The sequence below is a fragment of the Chionomys nivalis genome, chromosome 7 (assembly GCF_950005125.1).
Source record: "Chionomys nivalis chromosome 7, mChiNiv1.1, whole genome shotgun sequence".
Classification (NCBI taxonomy): domain Eukaryota; kingdom Metazoa; phylum Chordata; class Mammalia; order Rodentia; family Cricetidae; genus Chionomys; species Chionomys nivalis.
This window is the reverse complement of record NC_080092.1, coordinates 96,433,330-96,450,114: the sequence shown is the minus strand read 5'-3', so window position 1 is coordinate 96,450,114 and position 16,785 is coordinate 96,433,330. Positions and strand designations below refer to the sequence as shown.

The window sequence follows — 16,785 nt, the reverse complement described above, 5'->3', positions numbered from 1 at the left end:
AGCTTTGCTGTATTGGAAAGTTTTAGTTCCAGGGCCGAGGGGCTGCGGCTGGGACAGAAGCAGATAGAGACCACCAGAGCTATGAACTGGAGACGAGCAAGAGATAACAGATACGCCAGCGTGCAAATCCTAACAGATCTAGGAAGTGAGCGCTGTTATCACCTGTCTTATTCCCAACTCTGACTCCAGAATCCTCCCCACCAATCCCTGTGTCATGGGATCTTCCGGGTCAAAACCCATAGTTGTTCTTGGAGCTATACGTCCGTGCTACTGCCTAGTGGCAACTCTCAGCCCAAGTGCAGCTTGTGGCCTTGTCGCCCTGGGAAAGGTCCCCAGCTTTCAAAATTAAGTCTGGAGATTGAATCCATAGGGCGGAGCCTTCCGAGGAGCGGGGGCGGGGCCTCTGACGGAGGCGGGGCTGACCGGAGCGTGGCGGAGCCTCCAGCGGGACGCGCAGGCTTCTCGCTGGCCACCTCTGTCTGGGTCCTACGGGCGTCTCTGGCGTCCTGGGGGAAGATGGCGGCGCCCTGGTGGCGTGCCGCGTTGTTGGCGAGCGGGAGATGCCGGGGCTTCAGCACCTCGGGTGAGTGGTGTGGGCTTAGGGAGCTCTTGGGGTCCTGCAGCCCCAGCCCTGGGCTTCAGCCGGGGCCTGGAGCCGGCGTGACACCCCCGTCTCTGCCCGCAGCGCCCCTCAGCCGCCGGACGCCCCCTCTCGGACCTATGCCCAACGAGGACATTGACGTGAGCAATCTGGAGCGGCTGGAGAAGTACCGGAGCTTCGAGCGGTACCGCCGCCGGGCGGAGCAGGAGGCGCGGGCCCCGCACTGGTGGCGGACGTATCGGGAGTATTTCGTGAAGGAGACAGGTGCGGGCGACGGCGCCGAGCTGGGCGGGCAGGAGACCCGGTGACCGGGTAGCATACTCTCCCCCAGCCTCGGCCCCTGTGTGCTCCCGGGACGAGGGAGGGAGGATCTGCTTGCACCCCTTAGAGTTCCTTCTAAGTCGTCGACCGAAATCCTTTCCTGACGACTCCGCCCCCGTTTCGTGTTGGAGTTGGAGCACCTCTCTGTATTCCTGATGTGCTCTGCCACACCTTGTCCTGCCTTCCAGCCTCCCCATAGTCGCTACCCTGAGCACAGAATCTTGCCTGTCTTGCCCATCATTGGATCCTTGCACCCACACGGTGGGAAACCTGGGAGAAGTGACTTAGGGACCCAACCTTAAAGAATTTGCTCTTAGTGTGTATTGCTGTTAGTTTTGAGACAGGATCTTGCAGGGTATGATGACCTGGAGTAAACTGTAATCTAGACTGGCCTCAGACTTGCAGCAATCCTCCTGCCTTAAGAGAATCTGTTGTTGTTGTTTTGTTTTGTTTTGATTTGCTTGTTTTTTGACACTCACCAGTACATGAAGCTAACATACATCCTTTAAAAAATAAAAAAAGTGTTAGCCGAGCGATAGTGGCATTTGCCTTTAGTCCCAGCAGTCAGGAGACAGAGACAGGGGGAAATCTCTTGTGAGTTCGAGGCCAGCCTGGTCTACAGACAGCTAGAGTAGTTACACAGAGAAACCCTGTTCTAAAAAGAAAAAAAAAAAAAAAAAGTTTAGGGGGCTGGAGAGATGGCTCAGAAGTTAAGAGCACTGACTGCTCTTCCAAAGGTCCTGAGTTCAATTCCCAGCATCCACATGGTGGCTCACAACCATCTGTAATGGGGTCTGATGCCCTCTTCTGGCCTGCAGGTGTACATGCAAGAGGAACACTGTAGAAATAATAAAACATTTTTTTTTAAAAAAAAAAAGTTTATTATCTGTATGTGCGTGCATAAGTCTGTAGGTGTCCACAGAGGCCACAAAAGGGCATCCATCCCTTGGAGTTATACTTCAAGCATTGGTGAGCTGCCCAGTATCACTGCTGGGGTCCAGACCATGGTCCCCAGGATAAAGCACCTAGTTCTCTGAGCTTCGGCTTCACGTGTGTACCGGGTGGTTTCGTGCGTCAACACACAAACTGGAGTCATCAGAGAGGAAGGAGCCTCAGCTGAGGAGATCCAGCTGTAAGGCATTTTCTCATTTCGTGACCAATGCGGGAGGCGCAGTCGTGGTGGGTGGTGCCATCCCTGCCCTGCTGGTCCTGGGTTCTATAAGAAAGTAGACTGAGGGGGCTGGAGAGATGGCTCAGCGGTTAAGAGCATTGCCTGTTCTTCCAAAGGTCCTGAGTTCAATTCCCAGCAGCCACATGGTGGCTCACAACCATCTGTAATAAGGTCTGGTGCCCTCTTCTGGCCTGCAGGCATACACACAGACAGAATATTGTATACATAACAAATAAATATTTAAAAAAAAAAAAAGAAAGGGGCTGGAGAGATGGCTCAGAGGTTAAGAGCATTGCCTGCTCTTCCAAAGGTCCTGAGTTCAATTCCCAGCAACCACATGGTGGCTCACAACCATCTGTAATGGGGTCTGGTGCCCTCTTCTGGCCTGCAGGTATACACACAGACAGAATATTGTATACATAATAAATAAATAAATAAATATTAAAAAAAAAAAAAAAGAAAGAAAGAAAGAAAGTAGACTGAGCAAGCCGTGAGGAGCACCCCTCGGTGACATCTGCATCAGCTCCTGCTTCTGGGACCCTGCCCTGTCTGAGCTCCTGTCCTGGCTTCCTTCAGTGATGAGCAGCAATGCTGAAGTGTGAGCCAAATAAACCCTCTCCTCCCCAGCTTGCTTTTTGGTCGTGGTGTTTCCTCACAGCAATAGAAACCCTAAGTAAGACAACATGCATTGTGTGATTTAAAGAGGTGGGGTTTTGTTGTTTGTTTTGTTTTGAGACCGGTTTCTCTTTGTAACCCTGGCTATCCTGGAACTCGATCAGTAGGCCAGGTTGGCCTCGAACTCAGAGATCCACCTGAAAAAGATGGATTTTTTGTTGCTAACTGTTCTTGTTATTCCTTGTAGGGATCAAACTAGAGCCCAGTGCATGTTAGGCAAGTGTTGTACCTCTGAGCAACATCTCAGCCAGTACAAGCAGTGTCTGTGGTATTTAAGGGCTTGAGCCTGATCTGAATAGCCTGATTTAGACTCCAGCTCCTCAGAGGCCTGACATCCTTGATCCTCAGTGGCCTCAAATGTATTTGTTGTTGAGAAACAGTAGCCCTGGCTGGGTTGGAATTTGCTGTGTAGACTGGACTTGCCTAGAACTCACAGATATTCCCCTGCCTCTGCCTCCCACTCCTGGCTCCTCAAATGTAAACTGAGATAGGGAACAGAGGATGCAGCTACTGTCACCGGAGACGAGGGCTCCGTGCATGTCGTGTCTCAGTACATTGATAAGTGTTGGGCTGAAGGGTCTCTAGGTCCTTGTACCCCAATTGTACCCCACAACCAACAGCACAGGCATTCCCTAAGAGCCACCCAGCCGTGTGGTCTTGAATGGGTCAAAGTCTGAATTTAAACAAACTTCCAGGGCTGGATTGATGGCTCAGAGGTTAAGAGCACTGACTGCTCCTCCAGAGGACCCGGGTTCAATTCCCAGCACCCACACGGCAGCTCACAACTGTAACTAACTCCTGTTCCAGGGGATCTGAATGCTTCACACCAGTGCACATAGAATAAAATTAAATAAATTATATAAAAAAAAGAAAAAAAAAAACAAACTTCCAAATGATGTATGAGTGGTTTATCTGCCTGTAAACGTGAGTCTCAACTGGGCAGCAGTAGTGCACGCCTTTAATCCCAGCCTAGGTTAACTAGACCCTATCTCAAACAGCAACAAAAACAAAACAAACAAAAAACAGAAAATAAAACGTCATACTTTTTTTTTTTTTTTTTTTGAGACAGGATTTCTCTATGCAGCCCTCTCTGGCTGTGCTGGAACTCACTCTGTAGACCAGGCCGACCTCAAACTCAGAGATCTACCTGCCTCTGCCTCCCAACTGCTGGGATTAAAAGCATTTCCACTAGCTGGGGAGCCGTTTCTTTAAATCTGCCTGAAACTGTTACTAACTCTACTTAAGACTTGGATGTGTATGCCTGGGGGGAGGCGGGGTTCAAGATAGGGTTTCCCTATGTATTCCTGGCTGTCCTGGAACTCAGCTCCATAGTCCAGGTTGGCTGCCTCTGTCTCCCAAGTGCTGGGATTAAAGGTGTGCGCCACCACCTCCTGGCTGTCTTGAATCACTATAAAGGTAACTTCAAGTGGGGTGATGGTGGCACATTCCCTTAATCCCAGCACTTGGAAGGCAGAGACAGGCTGATCTCTGTAAGTTCAAGGCCAGCCTGGTCTACAGAGCTAGTTAATGGACACCCTGTCTCAAAAACAAAAAAAACTAAGGACAGTGGAGCAAAATACTCCAAGTCAACTTCTGGCTTCCACATGAATCAACACACAGACACATGTACTTGAATTAAAAAAAAAAAACAAAAACCTGGCTCTGCTTATCCCAACATAAGCATATCTATCTTCTCTAGATCCCAAAGACAAAATTGACATTGGACTGCCTCCACCTAGGGTCATTAGGACCCAACAGCTACAAGAGCGGAAACACTTTATCCGGGAGCTTCGAGCCAATGCGGAAAAAGAACGGGCAGCCCGCCTTCGCACAGGTGAGCCTCCCAGAAGAGGGGTCCCAGGTGCATGCTCCTCCCACTGTATTCAAGCTACACTGTTCCTCCTCAGCCAGCATCCCACTAGAGGCAGTGCGGGCCGAGTGGGAGAGGACCAGTGGTCCCTACCACAAGAAGCGTCTGGCGGAGTATTATGGCCTCTACCGAGACCTGTTCCACGGTGCCACTTTTGTGCCCTGGGTTCCCCTTCATGTGGCTTATGCTGTGGAAGAAGAGGATCTGATCCCGGTGTATCATGGCAATGAAGTGACTCCAGCAGAGGTAATGCTTACCGTCCCCTCTCGGCGCTGTGTGAACGTGGGCACACACACTGTGGCATCACTCTGTCTAGGCTTAACATTTGGTTATTCTGCCTTTGATTTCCTGGAAATCAACATCATGAAAGTCACAGAAATAAGACAAAGAGAAGTACCATGTGTTCCTGTTCTCAGAGCCGCCACTGTCTTTGGAATGGCCTCCATGTCTGTCACATGGTCCTTAAGTTCAGGTCTCAGGACAAGCGGCGGGCGGTCTATAAACTCCTCTTTCCCTGTCGGGGTCTGAGGAGCTGTCGGGTCCTGGTTTGAGTGAGCGTAGGCAATCCCTTCTCCAGGCCCTACAGGCTCCAGCCCTCTACAGAGAAAACAGTTTTCACCTGGTGAGGGTGAGCACTCCCTTAATCTCTCCCTGCTAGGCTTCCCAGGCCCCAGAGGTGACCTATGAGGCAGACAAGGATTCCTTGTGGACACTACTACTTACCAATTTGGGTAGGTGTCAGAGACCACCTGGCCTCCAGCCTCCCTTCCCTGAGCCAAGAACCCGGGGATCTGGGCAGGGGGCACCCTCCAGGCCTGGCTCCTTTGAAAGGACGGTCTCTGTGTTTCCGTGCAGATGGGCACCTGCTGGAGCCAGATGCCGAGTATGTTCACTGGCTGCTGTGAGTATCTGGGTGGGAAGGCAGCTAGGGGATTCCAGGAGGCCCTGGGATTCAAGTATGTGCTTGAGCACAAATACAGGGGAAAGTGGCAGAAGCCAGGTGTGGTGGCACCTGCTTTTAATCCCAGCACCCTGGAGGCATAGGCAAACAGATCTTTCTGAGTTTGATGTTATATAATGAGACCCTGTCTCAGAGAAAGAGAAAGTGCAGTAGGCCCTGGCCAATCCTCACAAGCCTCTTCATTGCTCTGAGCTATTCATTTTCTGTCCTGTGAAACTGGCGATGTCACTGAAGCTTTTCCTACCCAGGGGTGCTGTGACTGTGAAGAGGAGGACCAGGAGCAGCTCCTGTAGGCAGCAACTCTGCAGACATTCAACCCCTGTTTCTGCCCTGAGCACAGGCCAGGGGCAGAGGTCACACAGGTTTCCCGAGCTTTGGGAAGGAAGCTGACTTCTGCCTTGCCCGCCTCTCCCCCACTACGGTTATCAACCTGTTTAGCAGGACTCTGGAGGGTCGTGACTGGGCAAGGGGTACAATGGCTACCACAGCAGCAGGCTGGAAACTGCCTGACATGACCCTGGGGCATGGAGAGAAAAGCAGCCCCAAAATGGTGTGGCTCCCTAACTTAAATGATGGGTAACCGCCCGGTTCCCATCCCCGAGTCAGCCTGCTGCTTCATGCTGGCACTGCCGTGGTGGTCTCGGTTTTATTTGTTTTGTTTTTTGCAGAAGACTTTTTTTTTTTAAGAATTATTAATTTTATTGTCTCCTGTACAGTGTTTTATTTGTTCTGGGTTTTCAAGATAGGATTTCTCTGTGTAGCAGCCCAGGTTGTCCTGGAACCCATCCTGTAGACCAGGCTGGCCTCAAACTCACAGATCCGCCTGCCTCTGCCTCCCAAGTGCTGGATTACAGGCGTGCGTCGCCACATCTAGCTGTGCGTTTTTATATGTGCACCACTTGCAAGTCTAATGCCTATGGCTTTGGATTCCTGGGAGTTCTAGATGGTTGTGAGCCTCCATGTGGGTGCTGGGGATGGAACTCGGACTCTCCAGCAGAGCAGTCAGTGCTCTTAACCCCTGAGCCATCTCTGGTCTCTGAACCACACCTGCTCCCTTCACAGTGGGTGCTGAGGTCCTGGAGGTCAGCACGCTTCAGACTGTTCAGGGTCTGGCCTGGGGGTGAGTGCCTCTGGGGTGCGGTGCTAGGGTTCTCCTGCCGCCTCGCTTTCCTCCTACCAGGACCAACATCCCAAGCAACAGGGTAGCTGAAGGACAGGAGACATGTCCCTACCTCCCCCCCTTCCCTGCTCGAGGCTCTGGCTTCCACCGCTTTGCCTTCTTGCTCTTCAAGCAGGACAAGCCAATCAACTTCTCTGAGGACACCCGTCCCTCACCCTGGTAATCTATACCCCTCCTTGCACCCTTCACCCTGGGCCAGCTCTCTGGGATTGTGGCTCCCGCTTCTTCCTCCTCCTGGGAGGAAGTCCAGCATGCTGGGTGGACCCCGGGGGCTTTCCAGGACTGCCTGTAGTGCTCCCCCCCACTCTCAGATACCGCCCATCTTGTCCTAGCCTCCAGCTGGCCCAGCGGACCTTCCGTACTTTTGATTTCTACAAGAAGCACCAGGATGCCATGACCCCAGCTGGTCTGGCTTTCTTCCAGTGCCGCTGGGATGACTCAGTCACCCGCACCTTCCATCAGCTTTTAGGTAAGGGCATTCATTTTAGGGCTTGGTGGTCTGACAGGCCTGGGGGCAGAAACCTCTCTGGCCTTGCCTTTGCCAGCCAAGGTGGGCAGTTCCAGCAGTCGTCCAGGTCCCTTTTCCTTTTCTGCAGGCATGCGGGAACCTGTGTTTGAATTTGTGCGGCCACCCCCTTACCACCCCAAACAGAAGCGCTTCCCTCACCAGCAGCCCCTACGCTATCTGGACCGATACAGAGACAGTCATGAGCCCACCTATGGGATCTACTGAGAGGCTGAACTCATCCACCTCAGAGTGAGCCTGCACAGCTGGAAGAAGGTCACACCTCCGAGTAACGAAGCCGTCTGGAGCCCTGTCTGAGACACTCCCTTGCAGGGCCTGTCCCATCAGGCCCCGGGGCCTGCTGGAAGGTGTTTCGATTGTGTGTGAATAAAATACTTTTTCCTCATGCCCATACATACACTCTTGTGGGTACCAGATCCCCTCTAGTGAAGCCGTAGTGTTCCGTGGGTGGGAAGAGGACACCCTTCAGCTGGGCGCTGGGGATCTGCATGGGAAGTGAAGCTGCCTGTCCTCTAAGGTTTGTGGGAGACAGCCCCAGGTATCAGGACCTCTTCAGGCAGGCACTCCTGCCCCTGGGCTGGGGCCCTCCCTGTCAGACTTAGCAACAGCTCCAGCCAAGGCCTCGAACCCCCAGTGTGGCTAGATGTCCCTCTGACTCTAAAGGAGAAGGCCTAGCGTCAAGTCAGTTCTGCTGACTTGGTCAGAAAGATGAGAACGCTGATTCACGTTGCTCAGGGAAGTCCTGGACGCCCGCTCTGCTCAGCTGTAGAGGAAATGGTAGTCACCCTGTGAAATGGGGTGCAAAAACAGCTGAGACACCAGGAACTCACCCAGCCAAAGATTGGGTTGCTGGAGGAGCCTCTGAGGAGGCATAGGTGTTTGCTCAGGTGGCTAGGTAAAGACTTCTGAGGCCACTAGGGGCTGCAGTAGTGAGCCCTATTCAAATAGTCTCAAATGGGCGTGGTGGTGCATGCTACAGAGTTCCAGGACAGCCAGGGCTGCACAGAAAGCCTACCTTGAGCCCCACCCCCACCCCCCAAAAAAAGAATACGGGGTCTCTGAAAAAAGTGACCAGAAAATTTCCATATCATTATTCTAAAAGAACCAAAATTACACATTTCCCAGAGAAGGGAGATATCCCAGTACCTAAAATTCTGCTCCAGCAAAAAACGAACCAAAAATATGGTCCAGGGTCAGGAGCATTTACCAAGTGTTACCAGGTTCCTTACTGGACGACCCTCACTCACAGTTTAGTTTACTGGCCAGGAAAATGCCCCCAGAGGTGGTATCTCAGTGATGGTCCTGGGTCTAGTGGGGTTCCTTCCTAGTGGGGTCCCTTGAAAGTAAGATCGGATCCTCAGGAGGAGCTAGAGGAGAAGCACGGTGACAGGGTGGGACACGTGGGAGCCGCACCCCAGCTCCCAGTGCGTCAGAAGGCGGGCAAGGGTGACTTGGATCCCTGCCAAGGAACGTTCTAGGCCTCTGGAGGGCAGTTCCCGTGATGTCTGGCGCACTGTCGTGTCTTCCTGGGCTGTCCTTCGCTCTCCCGCGGCTGTCTCAGCCCCTTTAAGAGGTCTGCACCCTTTGGCCCGCTTCCGCCATGGCGGCTCTGCTGCTGGAGGAGGACCAGGTGACTTGCTCCATCTGCCTGAGTCGCTACTGGAACCCGGTGACGCTGCCTTGCGGGCACAGCTTCTGCGGGGCCTGCATCCAGGACTCCTGGCGCTGCAGCGAGAAGTTATGCCCCGTGTGTCGCCAGCCCTTCCCGGAGGGCACCAAGCTGTGCCGCAACGTGACGCTGAGCACCTTGCTGAAGACGCTGCCTCCCGTGCTGCCGGCGCCGGCCACCGCCATCCTGCGCCAGGAGACCGGCGCCGGCCACAGCGCACGCTGCCCGCGCCACGGGAGGTCGCTCGAGTTCTTCTGTCGCACCGAGGGCCTCTGCGTGTGCAGCGCTTGCACAGTGCACGAGTGCCGCCACCACGAGCGGGCGCTGCTGGACGTGGAGCGCCGCATGCGCGAGGTGCGGGATGGGGCCTTTCGGAAGGCGGGGACTATTCGTGGCCAGAGACTGGGGCTGCAGCAGGAGGCTGCCGGCTCCCAGAGGAAACCAGAGGGCCGTGCACCTGAATGTGACACCCAGCCCTCCAGAGTGTTAGGCCAGGGCTGGCAGCCCCATTTGCTACTTTGGTCAGCATTCAGTAAGTGTACAAACACTATGCACAGTATGGAAGGGGGGCCGTGTATAGCAAATCAATCATTTGGGCTTTCTGTCCCTCAGAGACTTAGGATTTACTCCAGGGTCAGATAGTGTCCCAGCAAAACCTGAATGTTTCCTTCTATAGAGACAGCAGGGCCACCCTGCTTAAGAGGAGTAGAGAGAGCTGGCCAGTGTTGGCACGTGCCTTTAATCCCAGCACTTGGGAGGCAGAGGCAGGTGGATCTCTGTGAGTTCGAGGGCAGCCTGGTCAACAAGAGCTAGTTCCAAGACAGGCTCCAACCCTCCCCCCAAAAAATTAAATTAAACAAAGGGGGGAGGGCAATCAGGGAAGAGGAAGTGTCAGCCAGAAAAAAAAGAGGATGTGGGGATGGGCACCGGGAAGAGGCTAGCCCAGGATCTGAGGTGATAGGCAGGAGGCAGGTCCCTGATGATCGTCAAGTCATGGGGGACCAGACCATGATGGGCAGGGTAGTAATAGTGGGGAGCTTGAGACAAGGCAATGATGCCATCAGATTTGGGGGGCATAAGAGGTGAGATCTGAGGGAGGGCACAGATGCAGTGGGACACTGTGTGGGCGGAACGGGTGACGGCATCACCTGAGAGCTGGGAGGAGAGTCGGGCAGTAAAGAGAAAGTTGGAAGTCATAGTTGGAAGGAGTCGGCCTGCCTGCAGCTGTACCCTGACAGACTACAGAGACAGTGGCCAGGGCACAGTGGGTTGCAGGAGGGAGAACGCTGTCTCTAGGTGCTCCGTGCTGCTGAGAGGTTTGGATAGAGGGCTGGTGATGAAACCGGCCCTATGGTGGTGGCCTGTACCCTTGCCCACGGCCGTCTCAGCCGGGAGTGTGAGGCTGAAGTTGCTGGGGATGGGACAGAGAAGGAGAGCAGTGCATTCTGTAGCGTCGCAGGAGGATGGCATAAGGACGGCAAGGAGAAGGGTGACTGAGAAGCCTGGCAGACAGGGAAGGAGGGCGGGTGAGTGGTGAAGGACACACAGTGAGCAAAGGGGGGAGTGCTTGGGAAGCCGTTCTGATGCTGGTGACAGGGCCAAGGGGAGGTCAAAGGAGTGCGTGGCTTTGGAAGGAAAAAAAGGGGCTTTCATTTGTGGGGAGTGAACCCTGGAGCTGCCGAAGCTCCCGACAGCAAGGATGAGACTCAGCTGCTCGTGAGTGTAAGCGACCAAGCTGGGCCCAAAAGTCTGCAGGGAGGTTAGAGCCCACAGCAAGGAGGATGCTTCGGTCAGGTGACTCGTGCTCCCAGGACCGGAATTGTGCTTGAGACAGACAGGACGTGAGGTATAGGAAGCTCAAGGGCCAACTAGCCTGGCATATGCAGTGGCAAGAGATCCTGTCTCAAGGCAAGAACTGAGACACCCAGGGTTGCCCTCTGACCTTCACATGTGCGCTTCAGCGTTCAAGCATTTGTCTATGCTTACACCAACTTCACATAAAAGTCTTTATTTGTAAGATTTTGTAAAAATAGAAATAAATTAGCTGGAGCCGGGCGGTGGTGGCGCACGCCTTTAACCCCGGCACTTGGGAGGCAGAGGCAGGTTCTGTGAGTTCAAGGCCAGCCTGGTCTACAGAAAGAGTTCCAGGACAGGCTCCAAAGCCACAGAGAAACCCTGTCTTGAAAACACAGGCACACTCACACAATTACCTGGCATGGTGGTGGCGCACGCTTTTCATTCCAACATGCTAGAGGCAGAAGTAGGCAGATCTCTGCGAGTTCAAGATCAACTTGGTCTACACAGCAAGGTCCAGGCCAGTCGGGGCTACACAGTGAGACCCTGTCCCAAGGCAGGGTGTGGAAGAAGCGAAAGCAGGGAATGAGACCGACTCCTGGCCAGGCATGAGCCTCAGCCTGGTGGTATTCCCAGCTCCTTTCAGGCCCCAAGGACAATGGAACGCAACCAAACAATCGGGGCCCTGTCTTCCTTTTGGGCTCTTATACGCTGAACCGATCACGGCTGAGACAACTCCCATCGTCTCCTTTCCTGCTCCAGACTCTGTTGGCCAGAGTTACTGTTCTCATTCCTTGCCCGGGATGAGGGGTGGAATTATGAACGAGAGAAGGTGGCCCGGGAGCTCTGCTCAGATCGTTCAACCTGCAAGAAACAGGAGTGGGACCGAAAGTCGGGTCTTCAACTCAAGACATCCACAACGGTCACAAACCATCCTGCGCCTTGCAGAGAAGGGTCCCTGTGCAGGCCTCCCTGGGACTCTGACCATGTACAGCATGGCAGAGAGCCTAGTATCCATGTGGATGGTGGTGGTGGCCTGACCTAGCCCTCTTTTAATGCTTGCCTTCTGATTGGGTGCCACAGGACCAGCTGAATGCTAGAGTGGAGGTTACCCGGCAACAGGTCACCGAGGCAGAGAGCCAGCTTCAGGAGCTGCAGCAGCAAAGGAGCCAGATCGAGGTACTTGGCCGGGGCAGGGAATGGGAAGTTGACTAGAAGCCAGGCCCCAGTGGGGAGGAGGTTCCAAGGGCCCTGACTGACTCCCCCTGTCCATCCCACCCTTCAGGCCAGTGGGTGACTGAGGACCTGGCCTGCCTTGCCGTAGTGCCGAGTCTGGCCACCCTGAGGTTCCTCCTGTGCCCACACAGAGTTCAGCCTGCACCCTGGCCTCGCTGGTCTCCAGCAGATTCAGCAGCCTGTTACAGGCGTTGGAAATGCAGCGGGACTTGACATTGAGGAACATAGAGGCAGCCAAGGAGCAGGCGCTGGGCCAGGCTCTGAGCGAGATACAGCGGCTAAGGGACCACCGGGAGGTCCTGTCTCAGTACAGCCACAGTGTGCAGGATCTCCTGGGGCAAGCAGATGATTGTGTCTTCTTCCAGGTACCAAATCTCGGGACAGGGGGCTAGGGCCTTGCTTCCGCACCTTGCACCCCACTCGCTGACACTGTCTCTGGGGTTCAGGAGTTGCAGCAGCTCTCTGAACCTGGAGAGGCCCTTGGGCCACCGACGGCTCCGCAGTGGGATGAAGTGCAGCAGCTGAACAACGTGAATGAATTGCTTAGCCCACTGTGTGGGCTCCTTCTTGAAGAGAAGCCCCCCAGGGTGGCTGCCAGCACTGCCCACGCTGGTCCTGTGGGTAAGGCTGGCTTCTCCTTGCCCCCTAGGTCCTACCCTCACCCCCCAGTGGGTAGACGGGGCGAGGGAGTTAGGGATCATTCCTACCCACTCCCCTAATTCTACTTTGTTCTTTAGAGGCCTTGGGTCCCCTGCCACCAGTCCCCAGCACAGTGTGCCCGCTGAGGAAGAAACTCTGGCAGAGTAAGGAGACCAATGCCTGTGTCATGTCCACTCACGTGTGTACACCTTTGTGTGCATGCGAGAGTTTGTGTATGTGTGCATATGCCTGTGAGTGTATGGGGTGAAGGGCCTGCTCTGATGTCCCGTCCATGGCCCTTCCTGAGCCAGGCCACACCTCTGCATGCCTGCTGCGGGTTATAAGCCCTCCTCCTCATCTACCCAGCCAGTAGAGCACCACGGGGACCTGGGGTCCATCACATTTCTTCCACTGAACACGATGTGAACTTAACTCTCTGAGTCTCAGTTTCCCCTCTTATGAGAGGGGGCATGTGGAAGATTCCAGCTCAGAGGCAGCAGTGAGCCGTTCACTGGTGCTCTGCCCACAGCACGATAGACATTTGAACTCTCTGTAAATGTAACTCCCTATGCTCTCCTCGGGGGAAATGACACTGTCGCCACTATGTTCATCTCTTCCCAATAGATTATCGCAATCTGACCTTTGACCCGGACACTGCCAACAAGTACCTGTGCTTGTCCCACAAGGACCAGCAGGTGACACACCATTACCAGGCCCAGGGCCCAGCCAGATCAGGCAGCTTCGAGCTCTGGCAGGTACAGTGCGCCCAGAGTTTCCAGACGGGACAGCACTACTGGGAGGTGCACACCTCCGACCACTCTGTGACACTGGGCGTCGCCTACCCCAAACTACCGCGCAGAAAGGAGGGGACCCACACAGACAACATCGGCCGTGGCCCTTACTCCTGGGGCCTCTGCATCCTGGAGGACAGTATCCAGGCCTGGCACAACGGCAAGGTCCAGCGCCTGCACGGGGTGCCTGGGCATCTCCTGGGCGTAGATTTGAACTTGACCTCCGGCTGCCTCAAATTCTACAGCCTCGAACCACAGACACAGCTGCTTCATACCTTCCACGAGCTTTTCAGCCAGCCGCTCTTCCCCGTCTTCTGGCTCCTTGAGGGGAGGACCCTGACTCTTTGCCATCAGCCGGAAGCCAAGCTCCCTCCCGAGCCCCAGGAAGAGGTCTCAGCCCTCAACTGAGGGAGGCACAGACAGGGCCGCCATGCCTGTGTGCCCAGGAGTGGCTCAGCCTCTGACTTGGAGACTGCAGGTCACCATTCTAAAAGGAATAGCTGGTGGCCTCTTTTGACTCAGAGGAGAGAGATGGGAGGGGAACCCCTAAATAAAAGTTTACTTTTTACTCTCTTTGAAGGGGACAGAAGCCGGAAAAAAATTAAACAGGAAGCCCCAGCCCCAAGCAAAAGCCAAGCTCTTGGCATTTAGACATCTGTCTCAGTCATTGTTCTATTGCTGTGAAGAGACACCATGATCAAGTCAAGTTTGATTAAAGAAAGCATTTAACTGGGGGCTTGCTTACAGTTTTAAAAGATGACTCCATGATCATCATGGTGGGAAGCAGACAGGCTTGGTGCTAGAGCAGTAGCTGGGAGTTTTACATCTTGATCCACGGGTACCAGGCAGAGAGAGAGACTGAACCTGTCATCTCACCCCCAGTGACACACTTCCTCCAACAAGGCCACACCTCCTAGTCCTTCCCAAACGGTTCCACCAGCTCGAGACTAAGCGCAGGTTGTGGAGAGCAGATGTGGTGATAGGCTTTGGTGCTGTGGATGTGAGCAGCTTGCTCGGCCCAGCTCTTCCAGAACATGCTTCCATGAGGGTCCTTGGATTTTTTTGCTCACATTTCTGGAAGTAGAATTTTCCGTGTATGTGTACTGGGGCTAGAACCTGGAGTATGTTGAATGCTAGACAAGAACTCCTCCCTTGGCTGGGTGGTGATGGCTCACACCTTTAATCCCAGCACTCATGATGCTGAGGCCGGTGGATTTCTGTAAGTGGCCAGCCTGGTCTACAGAGTGAGTTCCAGGACAGTCGGGGCTACACACAGAAACCCTGACTCAAAGCACAAACAACAACAACAACAAAATGGATTCCTCCCTGTCTCACTGACAGCATCCCCAGCCTGGTATAATTTCTTAACCTGAGATGTCCCGTGTTCGAATCTTGGTGGTGTTTACAAGGATGCTCACTCTTGTAACTTCTTTTTCTTTTCTTTTGTAATCTCTTAAGCATTTATCTGTTTTTATATGTGTGGGTAAACTTTGTACAATAAAAAATTTTAGAAATTCTTTTTGTTGGGAATCTTCAGCTTGGGCCCCATTCCAAATCCTGCCCAGATGTTTGACTGGGAACTCAGACTCACTCCTGTTCCAAACCCTGCCCTCTCCGAAAGCCCACCATCAGTGGCTCCTCCCAAAAACCAGAAAAGCAAAGCAGCCAAGCCTCAAGAGAAGTCTTACCTCTATCAAGGCAGGGTGACCACAGAACAGACTAAGCAGACTAAAACTCTCTCTCCCATTTTATATTCCTTCTAGTGCTCAGATTGAAGGTGTCTGACTCCCTAGGACTGGGAGTAAAGGTGTGAGCCATCACCACCTGGATTTGTTTCATCATTGATCTTGTGTATTCCCGGGTGGCCTTGAACTCACAGAGATCCATCTGCCTCTGTCTCCCAAATCCTGGGATTAAAGGTCTGTGACACCACTGCCTGACTTCTAGTGGTATAACTTTGCCCTTCTTATCTTTAGGCAAGCTTTATTTATTAAAACACAAATAAAATATCACTATAAAGCATTTTTCTCTAGGCCGGGCGGTGGTGGCGCACGCCTTTAATCCCAGCACTTGGGAGGCAGAGGCAGGCGGATCTCTGTGAGTTCGAGGCCAGCCTGGTCTACAAGAGCTAGTTCCAGGACAGGCACCAAAGCTACAGAGAAACCCTGTCTCGAAAAACCAAAAAAAAAAAAAAAAAAAAGCATTTTTCTCTAAAAATCTTTATGTGTGTGTGTATTTTGCCCTCATGTATTGTGAGCAATGCCTGAGGAGGCCAGAAGAGGGCGACAGATCTCCTGAAACTGGAGTTACAGACCTTTGAGAGCCTCCATGTGGGTCCTGGGTCCTCTGCAAGAGCAGCAAGTGCTCCTAACCACTGAGCCATCTCTCCAGGTCAGAGACAGCCTTGCTATGTGTTGCAGCAGGCCACTTGTTGGTTCCCGACCGCTCAGCTGGGAAATAAACACACAGAAACGGTATTATTTAAAACACTGCTTGACCCATTAGCTCTAGCTTTTTATTGGCTAACACTTATATCTTAATTTAACTCATTTCTAGTAATCTGTGTATCACCATGTGGCTGTGGTTTACTGGGTAAAGTTCCAGCGTCTGTCTGGGGGGGGGGGCTACATGGCTTCTCTCTGCCTCCGCCTCCTTTCTCCCAGCATTCAGTTTAGTTTTCCCCGCCTACCTCTATTCCCTGCACAGGCCAAGACAGTTCCTTTATTAACCAATGGTATTTACAGCATACAGAGGGGAATCCCACATCAGCTATGTAACCTAGCTGACTGGAACTCCCTATGAAGCCCAGTGTGGCTTCAAGCTCACTGCAGTCCAGGGCATCCATCCTCCTGCCTCTACCTCCTCAGTACTGTAATCACAGACTGTCTCACCCACCCAGCATGGCTAGACTGCTTCTGACCTGTGGTTTTGTTTCTGTTTGACTTTTTAGTGGGGCAAGGGGTTGAGACTGGCTCTTATCCTATAGCCCAGACTGGTCTGGAGGCTACAGTGTCCCCAGGCTGGCCTCAGTCGGGTGACTGGCAATCTTCCGGCTTACCCTCCCAAGTGCTGGGATTACACGCACAAACTGTGAGCCACCAGACCTTCCGGGTTTTGTGGTTGCTGTTGTTTCTGAAGCAATACGGCTGCAGCCACATTCCTGGAAGCTTTATGGTTATTCAGGCTGTGCTTATTCTACCTGCCCTGCAGGGCTTGCCGGAGGTGTGTAACCTACCTACCAGGTTTCCATTTGCCTCCCTTCTGGACAGAATCCTCGCAAGGATGGTGTTAGAGGCAGCTGAGCACATTCTTGCATCACTCTGAAGTAACTTTGTGCCATTAATGTCAAAA

The 16,785-nt window shown here is 53.3% G+C and overlaps 2 protein-coding genes across 2 annotated transcripts; both read left to right on the top strand.

Annotated features, from left to right (window-relative positions):
- The first annotated feature begins 435 nt into the window (after window positions 1-435).
- Mrpl38 (mitochondrial ribosomal protein L38) lies at window positions 436-7,698 on the top strand. Its single transcript, XM_057773289.1, has 9 exons — window positions 436-583; window positions 686-865; window positions 4,468-4,602; window positions 4,676-4,884; window positions 5,297-5,369; window positions 5,494-5,539; window positions 6,780-6,938; window positions 7,112-7,248; window positions 7,376-7,698. Exons 1-9 carry the CDS (start codon window positions 517-519, stop codon window positions 7,510-7,512), a joined length of 1,143 nt encoding a protein of 380 aa, XP_057629272.1. The 5' UTR covers window positions 436-516; the 3' UTR covers window positions 7,513-7,698.
- A 1,075-nt stretch (window positions 7,699-8,773) lies between these two features.
- Trim65 (tripartite motif containing 65) lies at window positions 8,774-14,945 on the top strand. The gene is made up of 6 exons (XM_057776814.1): window positions 8,774-9,328; window positions 11,852-11,947; window positions 12,136-12,369; window positions 12,451-12,625; window positions 12,742-12,807; window positions 13,268-14,945. Exons 1-6 carry the CDS (start codon window positions 8,906-8,908, stop codon window positions 13,840-13,842), a joined length of 1,569 nt encoding a protein of 522 aa, XP_057632797.1. The 5' UTR covers window positions 8,774-8,905; the 3' UTR covers window positions 13,843-14,945.
- Window positions 14,946-16,785: the final 1,840 nt, after the last annotated feature.